Source organism: Callithrix jacchus, chromosome X (genome assembly GCF_049354715.1).
Source record: "Callithrix jacchus isolate 240 chromosome X, calJac240_pri, whole genome shotgun sequence".
Taxonomy (NCBI): domain Eukaryota; kingdom Metazoa; phylum Chordata; class Mammalia; order Primates; family Cebidae; genus Callithrix; species Callithrix jacchus.
Window position 1 is genome coordinate 22,840,476 of NC_133524.1, and position 24,852 is coordinate 22,865,327.

At 39.7% G+C, this 24,852-nt stretch overlaps 1 protein-coding gene, 1 long non-coding RNA gene and 1 pseudogene across 2 annotated transcripts in view; all 3 read left to right on the plus strand.

Annotated features, from left to right (window-relative positions):
* Window positions 1-9,334: 9,334 nt before the first annotated feature.
* Window positions 9,335-10,978, plus strand: CBLL2 (Cbl proto-oncogene like 2). The gene has a single exon (XM_008989072.5). It carries the CDS (start codon window positions 9,545-9,547, stop codon window positions 10,769-10,771), a length of 1,227 nt encoding a protein of 408 aa, XP_008987320.1. The 5' UTR covers window positions 9,335-9,544; the 3' UTR covers window positions 10,772-10,978.
* A 7,982-nt stretch (window positions 10,979-18,960) lies between these two features.
* On the plus strand, window positions 18,961-20,421 carry LOC144581045 (NADH-ubiquinone oxidoreductase chain 5-like; annotated as a pseudogene).
* A 3,678-nt stretch (window positions 20,422-24,099) lies between these two features.
* The window catches only part of LOC144580995 (uncharacterized), a 108,547-nt gene continuing 107,794 nt past the window's right edge, over window positions 24,100-24,852 (plus strand). The window contains exon 1 of the long non-coding RNA XR_013531442.1: window positions 24,100-24,255. This is a non-coding gene — a long non-coding RNA (uncharacterized LOC144580995). The remainder of the gene's footprint in view (window positions 24,256-24,852) is intronic.

The following is a 24,852-nucleotide window of genomic DNA, read 5'->3' on the forward strand; positions in this document are numbered from 1 at the left end:
TTTTGTATTTTATTAATCTGGCTAGTGGTCTATTTTGTTGATCTTTTAAAAAAAAACAGCTCCTGGATTTATTGATTTTTTTGAAGGGTTTCTTGTGTCTCTATCTCCTTCAGTTCTGCACTGATCTTAGTTATTTCTTGTCTTCTGCCGGCTTTTGAGTTTTTTTTTTTTTATCTTGCTCCTTTAGCTCTTTCAATTTTGACGATAGGGTGTCCATTTTAGACCTTTCCTAGCTTCTCATCTGGGCATCTATTGCTATATATTTTCCTCTAGACACTGCTTTAAATGTGTCCCAGATATTCTGATATGTTGTGTCTTCGTTCTCGTTGGTTTCAAAGAACATCTTTATTTTTGCCTTCATTTCATTGTTTATCCAGTCAACATTCAAGAGCCTGTTGTTCAGTTTCCATGAAGCTGTGTGGTTCTGAGTTAGTTTCTGAATTCTGAGTTCTAACTTGATTGCACTGTGGTCTGAGAGACTGTTTGCTATGATTTCCATTCTTTTGCATTTGCTGAGGAGTGATTTACTTCCAATTATGTGGTCAATTTTAGAGTACGTATGATGTGGTGCAGAGAAGAATGTATATTCTGTGGATTTGGGGTGGAGAGTTCTATAAATATCTGTTAGGTTTGCTTGGTCCAGGTCTGAGTTCAAGTCCTGGGTATCCTTGTTAATTTTCTGTATGGTTGATCTGTCTAATATTGACAATGGGGTGTTAAAGTCTCCCACTCTTATTGTGTGGGAGTCTAAGTCTCTTTGTAGGTCATTGAGAACTTGCTTTATGTACCTGGGTGCTCCTGTATTGGGTGCATATATATTTTTGGATCATTAGCTCTTCTTGATGCATTGATCCTTTTACCATTATGTAATATCCTTCTCTGTCTCTATTGATCTTTGTTGGTTTAAAGACTATCTTTTCAGAGACCAGGATTGCAACTCCTGCTTCTTTTGCTCTCCATTTGCTTGGTAAATATTCCTCCATCCCTTTATTTTGAGCCTATATGTATCCTTGCATGTGAGATGGGTTTCCTGGATATGGCACACCAATGGGTTTTGACTTTTTATCCAATTTACCAGTCTGTGTCTTTTGATTGGGGAATTTACCCTATTCACATTTAGGGTTAATATTGTTATGTGTAATTTTATCCTGCCATTTTGATGCTAGCTGGTTGATGTTCTTTTAGCTCAGAGAAGTTTGTTATTACCCACCTTCTGAAGCCTGTTTCTGTCAATTCATCAGATTCATTCTCCATCCAGTCTTGTTGCCTTGCTGGTGAGGAGTTGTGATCCCTTGGAGGAGGAGAGGTGTTCTGGTTTTGGGTGTTTTCATCCTTTTTGCAGTGGCTTCTTCCCATCTTTGTGGATTTATTTACCTGTCGTCTTTGTAGTTGGTGACTTTCAGATGGGGTCTCTGAGTGGACGTCCTGTTTGTTGATGATGAAGTTATTTGCTTCCATTTCTTAGTTTTCCTTCTAACAGTCAGGCCCCTCTGCTGTAGGACTGCTGGAGGTCCACTCCAGACCCTGCTTGTCTGGGGAATCACCTGCAGTGGCTGTAGAACAGTAAGGGTTGCTGCCAGTTTCTTCTTCTGCTATCTTTGTCCCAGAAGGATACCCACCAGATATCAGTCTAAGCTCTCCTTTATGAGGTGTCTCTTTGAATATACAGGGGTCAGGGAGCTGCTTCAGGAGACAGTCTGTCCTTTACAGGAGCTCAAGTGCAGAGCTGTGAGCTCTGTTGTTTTGTTCAGAGCTGCTGGGAAGGTATGTTTAAATCTGCTGCAGCAGAACTTACAACAGTGTTTTTTTCCCCTAGCTTCTGTGTCCCAGGAAGGTAGGGCTTTATTTATAAGTTTCTGACATGCTGCTGCCTTTTTCAGGGGTGCCCTGCCCAGCAAGGAGGCAGCCTGATCACAGTCTGCCAGTAGAGGCACTGCTAAGCTGCTGTGGGCTCTGCCCAGCTGCCATGTGAACTTCCCTGCAGTCCTCTTTATAGGGGTATAGTTAGAACTGCCTTGGCAATGGTGGGCTGCCTCGATCACAGCGAACTGCCTCAGTAGTAGTGGACTGCCTCAGTAATGGCGGACCCCCCTTCCCCACAGAGCTGGACTGTCCCAGGTTCAGCTGTGCTTGCTGTGAAACTCTCAATCCAGAGCGTTTCAGACTGCTGGTCTTTGTGGGGGTGAGACTGGCCAAGACTGATCACCTGCCTCCCTGCCTCAGACCCCTTTTTTTCAGTTTAACAGGTGACTCTATCTCCCAGGCACTCCAGTCACCAGTTGAAACAGCACCTGGATATGTGTGAGTTCTTGTGCGGAGACCCGCAGCACTGGCTGGAACAGCTGTGCAGGAGACTTGTGGTGCTTTTACACCCAGGAATCCTCTGGCCTGGCTCCCTGTTTCAGTCCTGTTTTTTTCTTTAGTTGAATGGGTGACTCTGTCTCCCAGGCATTCTAGTTGCCAGTTGAAGAGGTGCCCAGATTTGTGTGAGATTTTGTGCGGAGACCTGCTGCGCTGGCTGAAACAACCGCACTGGAGACTTGTGGCACTTTTCCACCTGGGAGTCTCCTGGCCTGGCACCCTGTTTCAGTCCCCTTTTTATCAGTTCAACACGTGACTCTGTCTACCAGCTGCTCCAGTCACCAGCTGAAAGGGTGCCTGGACTCGTGAGTTTTTGTGCAAAGACTCACCTCACCAGACGAAACAGCCATGTTAGAGACCTGTGGCACTCCTTCACCTGGGAATCTCCTGGTGTATGGGCAATAAAACTCTGTCTGGAAATGCAGTGACCACTCAGCCTCCGCACTGCTGTTGCTGGGAGCTGCAATCCAAAGCTGCTCCTACTCGGCCATCTTGGATCCTGCCCTCCCGCCAGGACTTTTTTTTTGAGATGAAGTCTCACTCTGTTGCCCAAGCTGGAGCACAGTGGTGCAATCTTGGCTCACTGCCACTTCCACTTCCCATATTCAAGTGATTCTCCTGCCTCAGCCTCCCAAATCACTGGTACTACAGGCACATGCCACCATGCCCAGCTAAGTTTTTATATTATTTATTTATTTTTATTTTTATTTTTGGAAAGAAAGAATAAAAAGGAGAGAAGAAGAGGAAGAAAGAGGAAGAAAAAGAGGGGGAGAACAGGAATGTAGCTTTATTCTAAAAATGGGTATTAATAATGGCCAATCAATATTTTGTGTATTTAAGGTGGAGAATGTATATTTTGTGTATTTAAAATGGAGAGCTCTATAAATATTTATTGACTTTACTTGTTCTGGATCTGAGTTCAAGTCCTGGATATCCTTATTAATTTTCTGTCTCGTTGAGTCTAAGTCTCTTTATGGGTCTTATGTATCTGGGTGTTAGGATTGTTAGCGCTTATTGTTGCATTGATCCTTTTACCACTATATCTTTGTTGCTTTGAAATCTATTTTATCAGATGTGAGAATTGCAACTCCCACTTTTTATTTATTTATTTTTGCTCTCCATTTAGTTGGTAAATCTTTCTCCATCCCTTTGTTTTGAGTCTTTGTGTATCTTTGGATGTGAAATGGGTCTGGATGTAGCATACCATTAGGTTTTGGATGTATCTTTTGATTAGGGGATTTAGTTGACTTAAATTTAGGGTTACTGCCATTTGATGTTAACTGGCTATTTTATCCATTCATTGATGTAAATTCTTCTTTGTGTTGATGCTCTTTACTTTTTGGTATATTTTTAGAAAGGCTAATACTGGTTGTTCCTTTCTATGTATAATGCTTCTTTCAGAAGCTCTTGTAAAGCAGGCCTGGTGGTAATAAAATCTCTGAGTACTTGCTTGTTCATAAAAGACTTTATTTTTCCTTCAATTGTGAAGCTTAGTTTGGCAGGATATGAAATTCTGGGCTGAAAGCTCTGTTCTTTAGGGATGTTGAATATCGGCCCCCACTCTCTTCTGGCATGTAGGGTTTCTGCTGAGAGATCTGCTGTAAGTCTAATAGGCTTCCCTTTGTGGGTAACCTGACTCTGGCTGCCCTTAGTATTTTCTCCTTCGTTTCAACCCTGGTGAATCTAACAATCATGTGCCTTGGGGTTGCTCTTCTTGAGGAATATCTTTGTAGTGTTCTCTGTATTACGTGGGGTTGAATATTATCCTGCTTTGCTAGATTGGGAAAGTTTTCCTGAATAATATCCTGAAGAGTATTTTCCAGCTTGGATTCATTCTCTTCATCGTATTCGGGTCCACCTATCAAACGTAAATTAGGTCTTTTCACATAGTCCCATATTTCTTGGAGACTTTGCTCATTTCTTTTATCCTTTTTTCTCATATTTTTTAGTAGAGATGAGGTTTCACCATGTTGGCCAGGCTGGTCTCGAACTCCTGACCTCAGGTGATCCACCCGCCTCGGTCTCCCACAGTGCTGGGATTATGGGCATAAGCCACCACGCCTGGCCCACCAAGGACATTTGCAGTGAAACTGACATTTTCTTTTTACTGTGTGGCAGGAAGAAAATGCACTAACTACTAGCATAGTTTGGTCCCATTACCTTGATTCATGCTAAGGTGCCAGCAGTTTTACCCATAATTGCTTTTGCGCTATTGTCACAAATGTCCAATGATGAAAAAGGCGAATAACATCTTTCCAGTATTATGGAAATAGTTTTGATTTCAAGGGCCCTCAGAAAAGGCCCTGAGAATCCCCAGGTGTCTGTGAACTATGTTTTAAGGACCTCTTAAAATTTGCAGAAGGCCAGCCCTCCCCAGGATGCAGAATGTAGCTATTAGTACATTTGGGAGGAGAGGTGAAGTCTCCTTCAAACAGGGCAATTTGCCTTCTTTTTTGGAGCCCAAGATGGACTTTTTATTTCCTTGCAGAACTGAAAGCATCTGGCTTGGGAGCACGATTATTCTCCACTCACCTTTAAACTGCCTCAGCTATTACTAAGTCTCTGGCAGTGATATGTTGATTATGTGAATTTAAAGCCCATAGGAGCCAGAGGAATGACAGATCAGATTCTCTTAAATGAGAAATAAAATCCAGGAGCCTGGCAGCAGGACATACGGCTCTTGCTCCTGCTGACCTTTGATGTCACTCTGGTAGAATGACTGCTTCTAGGCCAGATGGCATGTGGCTTAAACGGAGATGTCTCAACCTGTTTCCTAGTATTAATTGTGCACATTGATACTCCTTTGTTGTATAGTCCATAATTCTTCATTGTCAACCTCATTTATATTTTGAGAGGAAGCTGAATTCCAGCAGGCCTCCATGAATTCAAGCTATTTCAAAAGCTCCAATTTCATTTAAGTCTCCAAACCCAAACCTTTTTCTATCCAATCACTGTTATAGGCTGACAGACACTAAATCTCCCTTCTGTCAATTGAATATAAGTCTAGCAACTTTTAAGAGCAATGAGATTGAAGGAAAGAGTGAGTCTCTATGCCCTAAAGGAGGTGGCTGAATGGAAGCCCATCTAATTTTTTGTTTAAAGGTACTAAATAAGGGTCAATTTGTAAAGGCAGCTTTCAGAGTATAGCAAGATAGCTTCTTAAATTTGATAGAGATAAATGGGAGGTTAATATCCTTTTTCTTATCAACAATTTCACCAAATAATATTTACTAAAAACTTTCAGGTTGGGTTTCTCAGCTATAAACAAGCAAATACTTCAAGCAGAGATACTGGAGGTGCTGAACCAGGGCAGTTTCTGGGTATGGAGGTAGAAGCTAATTGCTTGTCTATGGAAAAGCATGCTTTCATTACTCAAAAGCCGAACTTATAATTTATTTCTAAATTAATTAGAAGCAGGTCCAATGAACAACAAATGCAAATGGAGTCAACTGGGAAAAGGAGCTGACTTTTTTCACTCAAGGTCATTCTGTCACATGAAAAAGTCTCAGTTTTGACAAAAAAACAAAAATAAAACACTGTTTCAAGGAAAGAGAAAACAAGTTGCGGACATTATATCTGAGAGATTTTCCCCTTTGTATTCATGGCATTTGAATTATATGCATAGCACTTAAAAAAATTGAACCTTCAATTAAGAACCTGGTAAGTGACTAATTGTAATTTTAAAACAGGAACATTTGTGTATGTTTTATTGCTCTAAGTTTTAGTTTTTGCTTAGAATTCTGGTTCACTGTTTATAACAGGGCAGATCATCCATGCTTTTTTAAGAACCACTTTGGCTTATAAAAAATACAGTACTCAATCCCCCACTCCCTGACAGGCCCTGGTGTATGATATTCCCCTCCTTGCGTCCATGTGTTCTCATTGTTCGACACCACTTATAAGTGAGAACATGCGGTATTTGGTTTTCTGTTATTGTGTCAGTTTGCTGAGAATGAAGGTTTTCAACTTTATCTATGTCCCTGCAAAGGACATGAACTCATCCTTTTTTATGACTGCATAGTATTCTTTGGGGTATATGTGCCACAGTTTCTTTATCCAGTCTATCATTGATGGGCATTTGGGTTGGTTCCATATACCTATGTAACAAAAGTGTATGTTCTGCACATGTACCCCAGAACTTAAATAAAATTAAAATTAAAACCATTAAAAAAATACAGTACTGGCCAGGTGCAGTGGCTCATGCCTGTAATCCCAGCACTTTGGGAGGCTGAGGCAGGGGGATCACCTGAGGTTGGGAGTTTGAGACCAGGCTGACCAACGTGGAGAAACCCCATCTCCACTAAAAATACAAAATTAGCTGAGCGTGGTGGTGCCTGCCTGTAATCCCAGCTACTTGGGAGGCTGAGGCAGGAGAATCGCTTCAATCTGGGAGGTGGAAGTTGTGGTGAGCTGAGATCACACCATTGCACTCCAGCCTGGGCAGCAAGAGCAAAACTCTCTCAAAAGAAAAAAAAAATACAGTACTGCTTTAAAAGTTTCTAAGCCAACAGAATTTCAAATGATCTAAAACTTAAATCAACATGTAATAGAATCCCTGTTTCTAGAGAAAAACATGTGCCAGCCTTAGTGTTTAGAGGCTAGGTATGTTTGGAGACTCCGTGAGATGAGCACATAAAGAATTCATTTGCACGAGGGATGAAGTTGCTTCCTGTGAATGAACGAACCTAACAGAAAGCAGCATTGCTGGGATACGGAAAAGGTCAAGAACTAGGGGATGGTGTCAGAGGCAAGTGACACTGTTCGTTTAAATTTAGCCACCATCAGCTTATATTACTCAAGTACTTGGCAGAGGAGCAATAACTAAGATCAAGTAAAATCTGAAAGAATGATTTCAGAATAATCTCTTTAAGACATTGGGGAGAATAAGCCTAAAGTGTTTTGTAGGCCATGTAACAGTGTGAAATGAAAGGGAGCACAGAGGTCCATTTATCTTCTTGGACTCAGTGGCACCTTCAGTGAGTATTGTGTGAGTATTGTGACTGCTTATTTGTGAGCATGGTGCCTTTGGTGGTTATTGGGGCATTGTTATGTTTTCATCATTAATGTAGTCAAGAATAAACAACCCAGCCAGGTGCAGTGGCTCATGCCTGTAATTTCAGCACTTTGGGAGGCTGAGGTGAGTGGATCACCTGAGGTCAGGAGTTCAAGACTAGCCTGGCCAACATGCCAAAACCCCGTCTCTACTAAAAATACAAAAATTAGCTGAGTGTGGTGGTGTGTGCCTGTAGTCCCATCTACATGGGAGGTTGAGTGAGGCAGGAGACTCACTTGAACCCAGGAGGTGGAGGTTGCAGTAAGCCGAGATCAGAGATCACACTATTGCACTCCAGGATGGGCGACGGAGTGAGACTCCTCAAACAAACAAACAAAAATCAACAACCCAACAAGCCAGAGCCAGAAAAAAGGAAAATGATCACTGCTGTGTGGTAACTGAGTACTGAAACCAACATAATTCGTTGTTGCTGGGTAAAACAATAATGGACATAATAGTTTTCTGTTCCCATATTAATCCATTTTGAACATAAGCAAATTAGCTACTTATTCCAGCAAATACCTTTTCCTGAAAAATAAAATTGTAAAACAACTACAAGAGTTTACTTAAGAATACTACCTTCCCCATCAAAACTTGCTTCAATATTCTCCCCCTGCTGTGCCCACCAATCTACAGCTATCATGTCACAAAATTTACCCAATCACAATTAGATGCTTGCTTTGCAAGACCTGCCCTGAAACCACCCAGCTTAGTCTCTAATAACCTTCCCTGTCATTTCCCTTGAGACACTGCCTAGACATTGTTAAGGCAGAGCTCTCTCATACTGCAGTAAGTCTCATAAGCTACTTTGCTTTGATTGATCAGTGATTTTTCTTTTTTAGTATTTTGGGGGAGGGCAGGGAGTAGGGGTTGACAGCCAACAAAGCTAAAAGGGTGAATGTCTGCACATTCAGGAGAATAGAAGTGCCACAATTATGGGTGGAGTGGAGACAGAAAAATATGATGTGTTGCTATTTTATGAGCCAGTTTGTACTTAGAGGCAAGGTAAGACTTAAGGAAATGTGGCCTAAATACCCATAACCCTTTTTCAATTTAAGCAAGAATAGCAAATGTCTAAAAAAGGTCTAGCCCGGTGCAGTTACCATCTATTCACTACTTTTATTTTCTTCTTCCTTGTTTTTGAAAGTCTCATTTTGTCATCCAGGCTGGAGTGCAGTGAGGCGGTCTCAGCTCACTGGAACCCCTGCCTCCAAGGCTCAAGTGATTCTCCAGCCTCCTGAGTAGCTGGGATTACAGGCACGTGCCACCATGCCCGGTTAATTCTTGCATTTTTGGTGGAGTTGGGGTTTCACCATGTTGGCCAGGCTGGTCTGCAACTCCTGGCCTCAAACGATCTGCCTGCCTTGGCCTCCCAAAGGGCTGAGATTACAAGCGTGAGCCACAGCACCTGACCGTATTCATTACTTTTTACATGATTTTTTCCTTGTCAAGATAAATGTAATGTTCCCTTCCTCCAGACAAAGGTGACTTTAAATTTACTGTATCGTGAAATCACAAAATGTTAAAGGTGTATTTTGCATGTATGTACATATACATACATGCACACACAGACCATCCTATCTTATTCCAATGAGAGTTTGAGGCAGTTTACAAAAATACAATAGGATAAAAATAAATAAGTTAGTCCTAGAAGGCAAAGCTCTGCAGGGCCTGCCAGAAATTTATTCCCCATGCCTGTCAGTTTCTGTTTCCACAAAGACTCCTTTCTCTGTGAGCACTGAAGAGCAGCGTTAGTAAACTCAACACTGAAACTTTTTCTTTCTCTGCCCAAACTCCCTCACTAGAGTGGTGGGACAGGGCAGGTAAGAAGAGAAGGAAGCCCTTAAATTCAAAGCAGTGGAGGGTTGGGGACTGATCGGATCGCACTTCCGCCTTCTAGGCTTGGGAAGATGGTGCGCATGCGCTTTAAGTGCACGTTACTGGCACGTGACTCCCGGTCCCTTGTGTTCCGAACTTGGATCCTAATGACGCTGATAATGGGTTGCTAGGCACTCATACTTATGGATCCTTGGGTGGCCTTGATGTTAGCAGAAGAATTCATATAAAGGCCGTTTTTGAGGAAGTAGACAAACCTAAATTTGTGTCTCAACTCCAAGGAATGTGAACAAGATGCCTGCTGGTGGACAAGAACGTAAATATAATGAAGGGAAGTACTACTCTAAACGAGGTAAACTGTTAAGGAAAGAGAAAAAAATTCCTGGTTACCTTTGGGGGGACATTAAGATGAACGTGATAGGTAAAAAGGATGATTTACCAATTCATTTCTGTGACAAATGTGATTTGCCTATTAAAATCTATGGGCGAATAATTCCATGCAAGCATGCTTTTTGCTATGACTGTGCTAATTTATATGACAAAAACGGATGTAAAATATGTCCAGGCTGTAGTTATCCTGTGCGTCGAATTGAGAAGCATAAACGAGGTTCTCTCTTCACGTGTAGTGCCATTCACGAATGCAAGAGAACATATTCATCTCAGAAAAGCTTACAGGCTCATATCAAACACTGCAATAAGAGAGCTGGAAAACATGTTAGCTGCACTTCACTTGAAAAAGTTCGTCCCCGTATTGATCCGCCACAAACTGAAATCTCTGAAATCCCTAAAAGACTGCAAGATGAGGGCCATCGAAGCTATATTCCACCAGAGCAGCACACCATGATGCCACCACCGACTGTGCCACATATGCTACACAAGCACTATAATTGGCCACCTAAGGATATTCAGGCTCCCCCCAAAGAATTATCTCCAAGTCCGCCTTTTCCCATCCAGTGGGAAACCGTTAGTATTTTTACAAGAAAAGATGGCAAGATAATAACTGAGCATATTCAGAAGTACTCCAATTCTGGTGCTAAGAAACCATCACCTCCTGACTATTCTCCTGAGTATCAAGGTCAACCAGTGGTATCATACCCTGATCATAATATGCCTCGAAAACAGCATTATGCACAACCTCTATCTCCATCATCAACGGTAAACCATCCAATGCCATATCCTCCTCAGGATGTAGGTACTCCGAATTTGGTTTCTAGCCAAGTGCCAGCTCTGACCACGACCTCTGATCCATCACCTGGATTTGTTATTGTCCAGGGGCCACTTTTTATGAAATTTCTCCTACCACCTATTCTCCAGTCTCAAAATGGGAATCCATCTGAAAGTGAATTCGCTTTTCACCATTATAACCTTAACTTTTTACCTCAGTCCACTGAAAGTCAAGAAACTTTGAGCCCTCGGCTTACACAAAGAGATGCAACGGATCGTACATTATGGCTTGGATGGAAAGTACTGCCACCTCCATCACTGTGGAATCCACCTTCCTCAAACCTACATCGTGAATAACATCATTCAGACCAGAGAAGACAGAGACCATGTTAAGGATGATAATAGTATTTTCAGCTGAAGACCTGATGAGGAAAGAAAAACAACTTCAAGTTCTATACTGTATTGTGGACAAGTGGCTCAGTTCAGCACAGCTGTAGTTTAACAACTTTGTTCCTCTGGGGTGGTAAGTTGACCTAAAGGTGACCTCTGATGATGTCCTGGAATAAATATGTACTGTTACATTTTCAAAAGTATTGCAGTTTTTATTTTTTTGGTGATATGTTTGTTAACTTGTGTAAAAGTATTCAATTTCGATATAGTGGTAAAAATGCTATTTTATGGAATTCAAGCACAGTCACATGCCGTTTTATAAACATGTTTTACCACTAATTTCCCAAACTACAGTAAAAATCCTAGAGGTAAAAATCTACTACAATGTGTAGTTAAAGCAGACAGCTAAATGGTAGAGAATTACTTTACATTTTAGAAACAGAAATTTTGAGGTATAGTAAGTCTATAGTGCATTTCATTTGGATGCCTTTTCATTTTTAGGCAGCCCCAGAAGCACCAAAATACATTGGAATTCCAGTACTATGATAGATTTATGTTTGCAATGTTAAAAGGCCTTACTAAATCATTTGGAAAGATATGGCCAAAGTAATTGAATCCGTAGGCTCCAAGCTGGTGGGGACGATGTTACTTGTTAATGCTTTTTTTAACGGAATGGTTCAAATCACATAATGTAGCACACTTACTAGTCTTAAGTAGCATTGTTTTCTGGCACTGATATAATGGTATCATTTAGATCAAGTGTGTTCTACTTTGCTCATGGTCCTAAAGTAAATATTCAGGGAGGGCTGGAATAACTTTATTATAATTCTTTGTTTCATGGTAGAGTTTGATCCTGTTTTTATGTGTTTTTTGTATATTAAGTTTTAAACTACAGTTTGAATGCCATGGAGGAATTTGGATAATCTATTAATGAGGAGCATTGTTACAGTTACAAACTTGCACTTGCTTGGGTTTTATTATTGTGTGATGAGGGGTTTTCCTCCAACTTGAAATTAAAAACTATTAATTCTGCCCTATTTATTTTATTGGTAAACAGTCTAAACTTGGGACATTTTTGCATGAAGTTAACAGTAAAGACTATCAGATGACTCTGTATTGGAGAAAAGTAATGATTTATATGAATTTCGCTGCTTTATTAAATGTCTTTAGAATGAGCTTTTGCATTTTAGGGGCTTATTACAGTCCAGCTATGATGACCACTTACATTTACACTACCGTACTTTGTACAGAATTCATATGGACGGATTGAAGTTCTTAGGATACTGTATCATTTGAATAAACCCTCACGAAGATTTCTCTCCCTTAAATAGTACAAAATATAAATATGAAATGTTAGTATGCAGATATTATTTATATTATTTACTAGAAGGTTTTTATATATTAATTTAGGAGATATTTCTTTTTGGCAAAGGATGAACTGACTGCTAACTTATCACTTTACTGTGTTGGGTACATGCAAAATAAATTGTCTTGGCTGATCAGATGCTCTCTGAGCTTAGAGCCGAAGTTAGAAATATATAAATGGCCATTTTAACCTTGACCAGCCTAAAATAAGTAATAGACTCTTTTTTAAGTGAGTTATTTTTCATATCTAGCAATTTGAAAGTCTAATGTTAATGCAATATTTCTAGTGAAAAAGCCTTGTTATTATAAGCACGGCATGTGATGATGTGAAATGTTGGTTGGTAAGTGCTTCTATCACATTTATAGGTACTTGGACTGGTACACACTTGATTTCCTTTCTTGCCTCTACTTAGAAGCTGTTAAAATATTACTGTTAAAATCCAATATAATTTTGGTTTCATGTAATAAAAGCCAAATTCACTTTAAGTCTTCTCAACTATCTATGAATAGCTCCTCTGTTTATTGACATTCACTAGGATCGAATGCATTATGAAACCACTTAAACGATGCATTAGGCAAAAATATCAGCACCTTGCTAAAATTTTACATGTTAAAAGAAGACTAAAAATTATTTTGTTAGGTTTAGGCAATATGTTATTTAGCAAAGCAGATCCAATAAATGTATTGTAGCAGACAAAATTTTTAAATGATATTGGTTATGAAATCATCCAGTCATGCCTGAATGATGGTGGTGAGTAGAAAAATCACAAAATTACTGTTAGTGTTTCTTTAAGGGAAACATAACGTGAATCCCTTCCTTATATTCAGAGAAGGCCTTGAAGGTATAATGGGCATAAGTCTAAATTAAATGTATGTATGGTACATTATATTTCTCTGAAGACTACTGAGGTGACAGTTTAAGTCCTAAAAACAAAGACCCATAAATACGAAAAAATAAAAATACCAGGGAGAGGGAAAATGAAGGCTGGATAAATAGTAAAATCGAATCCAAGTTAAAGTTGGAAGCAAAAAATTTGTCCCACTCAATCCTGCACTGTTATTGATAGATGAAATGTGGTTAAAGCAAACAGGCAAGATAAAAGCATGCACATTTCATGGGAAGCGTAAGTCTGATACTGAGCAAAAGTTCCCTTGTCGGTGCTCACAAAATAATCATTAATATAGGGTGCTGATTCCTGATTCTGACAGCATGAAAGAATCTCCTGGAACATCAGCACAAATTAGCATTGTTTGCCTCACTTTTTCTCAAAAGATTCTGAATCAGGTTTTGGAAATGGGTAGGATTTAGTAATCTGTTCTTTCATTAAGTATCCTAGGTGATTCAGAAGCAGCTGACTCAAAAATTTAGTCACTGGACATCCAGTTTCTGGGTCTCTTAGTCTCAGTGGTCTGTCATCCATTCTGTACACAACGACCATGGCAATCATGTAAGAACTGGAACTCAGCCTTCAAATGGTTTTGCATTGTACTTCAAGTCCAATTCCTTTTTCATGACTGTATACAGTTAGACTCCTGGTGAATTTTCAAAACTCATAACCTACCCTTCTCCCTCCATTCCCCCATTCCAGTCACACAAACTAAAAAAAAAAAAAAAAAAATCTTCAGACCACCGCATTCCTTCTTCCCTCACATTTTGAACGTACTGTTTTTTTTCCTTGCCTGGACCATCTTCCTGCAAATCTTTTTAAGGCTGGCTCTCTCACTTCATGTTTCTGTTCAGATGCCTTCCCTGGCTACCCTGTGGAAAATATCACTGCTCTCCATAGCCCCATCTCCTAACCCTGCTTTATTTTCCTTCACGCTCTATCACTGCCTGTTATTACATAACTAATTACTAATTGCTTCTTTTTTTTGTTTCTGCCACAGAAATATTATCTCTGTGGGTCTTTATAGTATTCCATCACAGAAGGATGAATAGTGATATATAATAAAGCAATTTTATTTTTTGTTCTTGCTCTTTTATGTTTTATTCTTTCCATGGTGAAAAGTGGGGTTATCTCTTAACTGTTCTCTACACTCTTGGATAAATGGAAAGCTCTCTGATCAGTTATTAAAATGTCCCATCTGATATGACAGTCAAACTTTAGAACTAATTTAAGGGTGTGTCCTTTTCTTACTCCCTTAGCAGTTAGGGAGAATGTTGTGGTGAACATCTTGCCTTAACCACCTTTGCTTTGATTTCTTCTCCCCTATTTCATTAGATGGAGGTCTTGGCCCTTCAGAATTGGAATGCAAGGGATTGGGGCAGAAGAGGTGAGGGAAGTAGGAAAAGTCTCAACTTGGTTGGTACTATAAGAAACTGGGTTAGTTACTTTCTGGGCCCAACTTCTGGTTTTAAGAATTGATTTTTTTCTCTCACACACACTTCCATGGATAGTAAGAAAGAACTGCTCTCATTGATCCCGATCTCTACTTGTAGTTCCCTTGATGAATATGAATGCTTCTGTCTTCAAATTAGTTCCCTAGTTCTTCTGCAGCCCCCGAGAATCTAGCAATACCTACAGCTTCTCTCAGCTGAGTTGTCTTTATCCCTCCAGCTCTCTGTAGTGAGGGGCAATATCTGGCCCATGAGAAACACATCTCCTTTTCCCTGATACACCCTAGGTGTGCTGGCCAATCTCAATGTTGCCAACTTCCTTTCCCTCAGCTGTCAGATAAATTAGATTGTCTCCTGCACCTTTGATTTTCCAGATACCAGTCCACAGTACCCCTAGTGCTCCAAATATTTAGCCCTTGGAGTGGTCTCATTAAAGCAGCTCTCTCCTGGGAGGTGATGTAGGAGCATCCTTCATCACTTTTCTAAGCGGAATGGTGGTGGTTAGAACTCATAACATAGCAAGATTTAGAGTCAGGCTATGTTTTTATTGGCCAGTGCCCATAACATACTGTTTGTTAAATAATTTTATTATTACTCTAGATCCAACCATGCTTGATTTTCAAATGGCTCAGAAATCCCAGATGGGAAAATGCAATCTGTTTGCATTGCATCTATAAAAACAAAGGAAGAAGTGCACAATTAAATGGATAATTCAGAACAAAAATGCCTTAGGTATTGAAATGTTCTTGGCAAAATTTTAGTATCTGAATCATTCTAAAAAGTGTCAGAATTTGGCACATCTCCTAACAGTTCCAATAACTTTATGCTGAGTAAAACTATACATTTTTTTCCTTTGACAAAATAGTCAATAAATATATTTCATTTCCAATAGGAAGAAGAGAAACATCACAAACTGGAGGGGGGTGTAGGGAAGAGACAGTGAGGGGTGGGGAGGGTGGGGACAAATGACAGATACAGTATGAACCTAAAGTAAAATTAAGGAAAAAAAAAGAACTAAGTCATTTTTAAAGTATCTTTCAAGGTCAGCTCTAGGTAAAAATGTGGTCTAGATGGAGTTCTACTTGGATGGGATCAAGTAGAGGTATAGAACTTTTTCCCTCTATTGAATAAAACTAGTATTTTTCATCACATATCATCACACAATAAAAAAACAGATAGTCTTCTTATTTTACTGACCATCACTCATTTGTGTTTAAACTTTTTTCCTAATATTTGAATGTGTATTCTGTTTGGCTTATGCAAAATTGGCCTCAATTCTTTATCCCTTCTTATATGTCTTCACAGTTTCTCCTATCAAGAGATGGAGTCAATTTTCTCATCTCCTTGATTATGATTTACTTTGGCTAATAGAATGTGGTAGAAGTGTCAGTGTACCAGGTCTGAGGATAGAGGCCTTCTGTCCTTCCACCTTCTTTTAGAGTCCTGCCTCCATGAGAAAAAACTTGGCCTACCTTGCTGAAAGATGAGAAAACACATTGAAAACTTTTTCCCCCATTCAAAGCCATCCTAGATCAATTTAGTCAGCCAACTCCAAAACATGTGAGAATGCCCAACCAAGATTAACATAGTGACCAACCCAACCCAAAGATGACTGCAGGCCCATGCAGGAGCCCAGCTGAGACCAGACGAACTACCCAGATTTTCTGCAGTTTGTGAGCAACAATATAAATGCTTAATGTTTTAAGTAACTGAGTTTTGGGATGATGGATATACAGCAGTAGCTAACCAATACAAGCCATTTTTACTCCCATTTTCCCCCTGTAGAGAATTACACACTGTCCAGTTATATGATAAAATTCACACTAATGTGAGATCTTTGCAAGACATGAATTATAAATATTTGATGTTTAGATGCGAAAAGAACTCACCTTTGAAAGTGTTTATAATAGTAAACATTTTCTTCAGGTTTTGTTATCTTCACCTATTTACTTTTCAATTTTCTCATTAATAATCAAGTTATAAGGATGATTAGCCTTCAATAAACTGCGCAGTAACCTTGAGCAAATTGTGGTGGATTTAACTAAAGCAGGCATTGCATATGTAGCTGGTGTTACCTAGAGGTTTGGTATATATGTGAAGTACCATGCTTATCAGCATATATTCTTATTCCCAATTTTATCTTCTGAATGGGTGTCTTTGATATCCTATGTTTGTGGGAGCTATTTGTGTAATAGCCAAGCTATGGTGGCTTGATCTTAAAGATTTATTCCCTACGCTTTGTGACAGGCCTGCATTCAGGCAGTATATACAGCCACAGTCACTACAGAGCATAGACTTTATCTTTGCATTTAAGGAGGTTGAACTCAGCATGGGCTACCTTGGAGGAAAGACATTTTAACTTCATCCTTTCATGGTTCCCAACAATTTGAAACAGCTTTCCAAATTGATGTCCTAAAACTTTCTCTTCCCTGTTTAGTCCAGCCTTCCCACCTCTATTTTAGTCACGAATGAGCAAGCTATTAGTCTCCTAGGTGTGCATAAGCCCAGATGACTGACATCAAGGCTGACATCACTTTGGATACTATTTGGCTCTGTATTAGTGAGGAGGCAGTTGGGCAAATATCTGTTTTAGGAACCAATGTCTGCAAAAACTCAGGTTTCCAATTTAGAATATACTTAAAAATACTTGTGCTTTTTATTAAGAAAAATAGCTTTAAGATAATTTTCATGTTTTGGTTTATAAGAACACTACATACTCATTATTAAATGCTTATATAATATAGGAAAGGATAAATGCAAATTAAAGCCATCTGTAATTCCACAGGTGATTTTTCTGTATATACTTTTACATGTATTTATATGGTGCTCTGTAAAATTTCCCAGAATGCACCTTTTCTATAATCTCTCTTATTATTTAAATTACAGGGTCAACTTTTATTTTTAACTTCTGAAAGCAAATGACTTATTTGTATTTTAGTACATAATACATCATAGCATTTGATATGCTTTAGTTAGGGCTCAACATGCATAAATTCTTTAATTTCTTATTGCTATGTCTACATGGTCTTTTGAGACAGAGTCTTGCACTGTCATCAAGGACGTAGTGCAGTGGCATGATGTAATCTCTGCCTCATGGGTTCAAGCAATTCTCCTGCCTCAGCCTCTTATGGAGCTGGAACTGCAGGCACGTGCCATCACGCCCAGCTAATTTTTTTAATATTTTTAGTAGAGATGGGGTTTCACTATGTTGGCCAGGATGGTCTTGATCTCTTGACCTCATAATCCACCCGCCTCAGCCTCCCAAAGTGCTGGGATTACAGGTGTGAGACACTGCACCTGGTCCTAAATTTTATTTTGTGCTTTGATATCCTGGTAACATAGCTATTTAAAACTGTCATCTGGCCATATTCCCTTGGGTATAATGTAGGCACTTTATGGGCCATGAATCCTAACTCAATCATCACCTCTCACAGACAGTAGGCTCCTCCTCTAGGCATTCCTCTCTTGGTGCATGGTTCCAATAGCCAACCAAATGTGTGAACCTGAACCCTAGCAGTCATTCTCTAGTCTTCCACAATCCACTTTCACTTTCCATATTTTATTGGTAACAACATGGTCGATAGATTCTATCTTTATGCTTCTCTATGGCCATGCCATCCAAACCAGTGCCTTTACCACGGTGGGGCATTTATTGCTTCTCTGGTGGGCTCCCGGAAAAGCATTCTTATTGCTTTCTCACGTCTGGTCTTATCACCAGGCTTACTCATCCAACACAGCTGCCAAGTATGCCCTCTAATGCATAAGTCTGTTTTTAGACATCAATGGATCACCCTAGCATTTGGGATAATGTCAGATTCCTTCGCTTAGCACAGAAAGGCCTTCTTTTCTGGCCTCATTTCCTATCACCTGCCCATGGGCATCCTTTTCTCCAGTTATGTATTTTCACTGTCCTAAAAACAAAAGTAGTTTCCCCTTTATATCTTCCTATATGGGGTTGCCCTCTGACAGACATATTCTTTTCCTTGTTCCCCTCACCCCCCCGCCCCGCTTTTCTGTGTCTTGTCTGTTTTATTGACTTTTTAAAAAAAATATTTCTCCGGTCAAGCACATAATTTTGATGCCTCTTCACTGTGATTGCTGTACTATTTGTATGCTTACATGCCAGTTGACACACTGTATTTTAATTGTTTACATGCCTTTCTCTTCCACTAGACCAGTGGGCCTCAAAATGACCCACAATATCAGCATCACTGGGGAATTTGTTAGAAACGCAAATTCTCAGGCTGCATCCCAGATCATAAGCTCTGGGGATGAGACCCAGCAATTTGTGTCAAGAGTAAATCATTTAATATTTTGTGATAGGAAAAGACTGGCAGGCCGTGGTGGCATGCCTGGGAATAATTTGGAAGAAGATGCATGAATGCTGCACGAGTACATACCAAGAAGTCATCATCTCCTACTGACATTGAATGACGATCCAAACTCTTAAACTCTAAGCTATAAATTACACTACTTCTCCACAATACTCTTCCCAGCAGCACTATTTGTTACCTGATGTATGGTAGAATTCTCAATATGGTATATAAGTTCAGATCCTAATATTAATCAATTTTTCAAATACTTGTTTTTCTCATCACAATATTAATTCTGGTCACTGCCAACAACCTCTTTCAACTCTTGATCGGATGAGAGGGTGTAGGGATCATGTCTTTTTTATTAATCAGCTGATGATATGGCCAAGCAGATGCTAACACAGCAGCCCTCCAAGCAATCCTGTACAACTGCATTGCCGATAATGGCTTTACCTTGGCTATAGCGTGATTCCTCTTATACTCCAACATGTGAGAATTTCAACAAGCATTTATTTTAAACCCCACCCTCGACTCCTTCCCATTGATTAGTCTTCTATTAGCAGCAGCAGGAAGGTCAGCTTAATTGGGTTTCCATCCCTGACTTCCTTCTGCCATAGAAGGTCCAGCTCCAGTCTCGGCCCTACTCCACTCCAGCACCATAGTCGTAGCAGGAGTCTTCCTACTCATCCACTTCTACCCCTTAATTGAAAATAATCTATCAGTCCAAATCTTCACATTATGTTTAGGGGCTATTACCACGTTATTTACAGCAAACTGTGCTCTAACACAAAATGATATCAAAAAAACTGTAGCAGTCTCCACCTCAAGCCAGCTGGGCCTTATAATAGTTACCATTGGTACGAACCAACCACACCTGGCTTTCCTTCACATCTGCACCCATGTCTTAAGGCTATATTATTTTACGTTCAGGATCCATCACCCATAATCTTAATGATGAACAAGATATTTGAAAAATAGGACTACTCAAAGCTCTGCTCGTCACTTCCTCCTCCCTTATCATTGGTAGCCTTGCACTTACAGGCATGCCTTTCCTCACAGGCTTTTGTTCTAAAGACCTTATTATCGAGACAGCTAATACATCAAATAACAACACCTGAGCCCTTTCTGTTACTCTTATTGCCACCTCCTTAACAGCTGTCTATAGTGTCTGTATTATTTTCTTTGCTCTAATAGGACAACCTCGCTTCACAACCCTAATCACTATATATGAAAATAACCCCTTCCTAATCAACTCAATCAAGCACCTAACAATCGGCAGTGTCTTCGCCAGATTCCTCACCACCACCAATATTAGTCCTGCTTCATCCCCCCCAAACATCTACACCACTTCACCTAAAACTCACAGTCCTAGGTATGACAGCTTTAGGCCTCTCACCAGCAATAGAGCTTAACCTTATAACTAACAATCTTAAACTGAAATACCCATTCCTGATATTCAACTTCTCCAATATATTAGGTTTTTATTTAACCACAGTTCACCTTATTGCCCCTCACTGTGCTGGCTTTTCTTAGACCAACAACATTAAAGAAGTCCAGAATGCCCTGAAGCATTTAAACACTTGTATTCATCTGCTGCTATAGCAAATTACCTCAAATTTCGTTGTTTAAAACAATAAAAATGTATTAACTTACGATTTTGGAGGTCAGAAGCCTGAGGTAGGTCTCACTGGGCTAACATCACGGTGTTGGCAAGGCTGAGTTCCTCCTGGAGGCTCAAGGGGAGGATGTGTTTTTGAGCTTTTTCCAGCTTCTAGAGGCTGCCTTCATTCCTTGGTTCATGGCCTCTTCCTCTATCTTCAAACCTGGCAATGGCTGGTTGAATCTTTCTCCGGGTGCCGTCTCTCTGCTTCTGACTTTCCTGCCGCCTCTTCTGTATTTAAGGACCTGTGTGATTACATTGGCTCCACCTGGATAATCCAAGCTAATCTCCTTATTTGAAGGTCAGCTGACTCGCAAACTTAATTTCATCTTGCTATGTAATATAACATAAACACAGATTCCAGGAACTAGGAGGTGGACTTTTATGGAGGGTGGAGATGAACGTTATTCTGCCAACCACAAAATGTATTCTTGACCTTTGGAGATTTGATTAAAGTTGATACTGCCTTTTGCCTTAACACACAAGCTCTTTGGAGAAATCTAGGATTCGCTTTTGATTGTCTTTCCTTGTGAAGAAAATGGTTTGAAAACTTTGTGGTGATTTAGCACATTTTATTGAGAAGGGGATCCCATCCCCCAGGACTTATGGTTGTGGCTAATAGGAGAGAAGGACCAGTCCAACATGGACAAGTATGGACTTGCATTAGGCAGTACGGAAATGTATTTGTGGATAGTACACCAGTAACACAATGAGAGAAAGTAAATTGCAACCAAACAAGCTTGCTCTTATTTATTATCCTTAAGCAATGGTTTTATCAATTTTCTTGTGAGAAAGGAAGAGTAGTCAAACTAGAATCCCTCTAAACCTGTCTGTGACTATGCATAGTTTCCCTGTTTGTAGAATATGCTTAAGTTTATTCGGTACTGTAAATTCAATACTTAATTTTCAAAATAAGTGCAGGACCACTTATCTCAGGCTGAGGTTATTGTGCATTGTGTATTGTGCATTCGATACTTAATTAAAAAAAATTTACTGGCCGGGTGCGGTGGCTCAAGCCTGTAATCCCAGCCCTTTGGGAGGCCGAGGCAGGTGGATCACGAGGTCAAGAGATCGAGACCACCCTGGTCAACATGGCGGAACTGCCTGAACCCAGGAACATAGATTAGGAGAGTGGTATAAGAGGACATTGATTTTTCACATTCCTACAGTCCTTTCACAAAGGGGATGTGTAGGACATGTCTTCTTTAACAGACCAGCTTTCATTCCCTTTGTTCATGAATCTATCTCAGAGAAGTTCACACTTCTAAGAAATGACTTTACTCACACACTGGGGTCTGTTGGTGGGGGCCAAGGGAGGGACAGCGGGGGTGGGGTGGCGAGGTCCGGGAGGGATAACATGGGGGGAAATGCCAGATGTGGGTGACGGGGTGATGGAGGCAGCAAACCACATTGCCATGTGTGTACCTATGCAACAGTCCTACATGATCTGCATATGTACCCCAGAACCTAAAGTACAATAATAAAAAAAAGAAATGACTTTGTTCCCCCCACCAGGCTCCAAATAGAAACTTTTAAGGCCATATTTGCTGTGAGAGATATTTATCATGGAAGTTAAGTAACTTACGATTTAATTCAAGCGTCTTCTCAGCATTGAGGATAGGTTATTTTCTCCAGGAGGCCGCAGCAGATTCCTGTTTTAAAGAAATTGAAAAGAAATATATTGCCTTCAACAGCCCCCAAATCAATACCACTTCAAATATAGATGGGACCAAGTTTCTTATACTTCTTATGTGGACTGAAGAATGGCGTTGACCTGAAGTCCCGTGTGACCATAATACTTTGACTGAAGCCATTTGTACTCTGTGGTGTGAATGACTGTGGCTTTTCCCTTGCCATTCCTGATTAAGGTGACCAACACTTGTGCACCCCACACAGTAATGATGGTCTCTCATCCATCTATCTTTAGAAACTCCCCTATAGATTGAGGATCAGACCATTTAAACATCAAAATGTATTTTGTTTTCTTCACCTTTTAAAAAGCAACATAGGGAGAATCTTAGCCAGTCAGTGCTTTTTTGACTAAAGTGATACGTGTAATAAACATGGTAATTAGCTGTAAAGTCCTTCATAGCAGAGTACCAATGTTTTATTTATCTTCCTATCTTTCTCAGAATTTCACTGTGGCTTTTACAGAAAAGCTCAATATATGCCTACTAAAAAAATGAATCAATAACTTTATATACCAATGCTACAAAATGTCCACTTGTTTTTGGACTTGACATGTCGATTTTTGGTGCTAGGAGAAGGAACTTGATTCTTTTGTATAGTTTACATTTTTCTACTGCAATTATGAAAAAACTGCTTTTCATCTTTGAATTCAGTGAGCATGTTTAGTGTTTGTCTGGTAACTCCAAAATCCTTTCTTGTTATTCTATTTCTATTGTTTTTTTTCTTCTACTGGTCTTAATTCATGTTATCTTATCTCTGACCTGTCTGCTTCTGTTTGCATGTTGGACCCGGGATTAGAAAAACTGTTGGTAGAAATAATCTGAGCCCAAGATGATGCTATTTTCCTCCTAAGAGGATTCCCATTTGCTTCTGTCAGATACCCAAAGGCACTGGCAATCTTGATCAACTCTGTTCAATTTCAGGGATTGAGGGGATTAGACCTACAATCCCTGTAATAGCTCAGGTACTTTCAGTTCACACTAATCTTAGGATGCAGACTTTTGGAGATCCAAGACAAAGCAAGGAGGGTGAACAGCGCCCCTCCACCACCCACACCCTTGGTAACTTCCAATGCCACTGGCCACTGTCTGTTCCCTTTAGCTTCACCAGGTTGACTGAATTACTGCTTAGCCTCTCAGATGTCCCCTCCAGGACCATTAAAGACCCCTAGAAGTGGAGCATGTAAACACAGGGTTCATTTCTCAGGGCATCCATTCTCCCCTATGTTTTATCCAGGCAATACTTCTCTATCTTATAACATTATAAGGCCCTTAAGCAGATTTTAAAATATCTTGAATACTTTTCTAGTTGTTCTTAGTGAGAAGGGGTAACTAAATTACCTAATCTGTTATTAGAAGTCCACTCATCTTAATTTTTATTATAGTTCATATCTATATATCTATATCTTTAAAACATTAAAACATTCTTCCTTGTTTGGTCCACTTTATTTCCTGTTTCTTTGTGAGTCTATTCTGCTAATTAGAAATGTTCATGTATTTGTTTTGGTGGCTAGCTTCGTAATTATAATTTCATATAATGCTTTTAATCTTCTATTTCTTCAGAAAGTATCTATTAATCTCTTGTTCTGAGAAATGATAAAATCAGTATGCTTCTTTCTTATCCCCATTCTACTACTTGATTTAACCTGATTGTATTTAATTTCGTGGTATTTACCATGAATCACTGTTAAATGTATTTCTATTATTTAATTTGTCAGTTTAAAACGGTATTTGACATATAGCTATTGAAAAGGACAGAGTGGGCCAGGTGCAGTGGCTGATGCCTGTAATCTTAGTACTTCAGGAGGCTGAGGCAGGTGGATCTTGAGGTCAGGAGTTCAAGAACAGCCTGGGCAACACATGGTGAAACCCTGCCTCTACTAAAAATACAAAAATAAGCCAGGCATGTTGGCAGGCACCTGTAATCTCAGCTAGTCAGGAGGCTGAAGCAGAAGAATTGCTGGAACCTGGGAGGCAGAGGTTGCAGTGAGTTGAGATCACACCATTGCAATCCAGCCTGGGTGACAGAGTGAGACTCTCTCTCTCAGAAAAAAAAGAAGAAAGAGAAAAAAAGAAAAGGACAGAATGTGAGTAATACATATATGAAGTAAAAGAAAAACAATGCATTGGGAAAACGATTTAAAGTAAAATATTTTTTTGAAGGTCTTATTTTTATACTACATAAATGGCCAATTATATGTATTCCTTTTACTATGACTATGGGTGTGTCTATTTCTCCTTTCCGTTCTGCCAAATTTTACTTTAAATATTTTGAAGCAACAGTATTGGCTTTAAAAAAAATACCTTCCTGGTGTATTAACTCTTTTATTGTTACAAAATATCTTTCTTGCTTTCAAATATTATTTTTGCCTTAATATCTACTTTTTTGATACTAGAATAAGAGTACTGGCTTTCTTTTGCTTATTGTTTGCATGGTATATCTTTTTTGCATAATTTTAATTTTGACTTTTTGTGTCCTTAAATTCATGTTTCTCTTATAGAAAATGTCATGGCTGGTGTCGTGGGCAGTAAAGGAATTACCAAGACAGCTGTACGTAAAAAAAGGCAAATTTATTAGAGAAGGCATGAAAATATGTTGCAAGGTTGCAACAGGCAGCACAGCAGAGAAGTAGCTGTTTGCAAAGAGGCAGGGGCAGGAGGGAAGTTTCATAGGGAACAAGGTC

What these genes read in the sequence shown, in the direction of transcription:
- CBLL2 (XM_008989072.5), top strand. Translation starts at nt 9,545, where the DNA reads ATGCCTGCTGGTGGACAAGAACGTAAATATAATGAAGGGAAGTACTAC.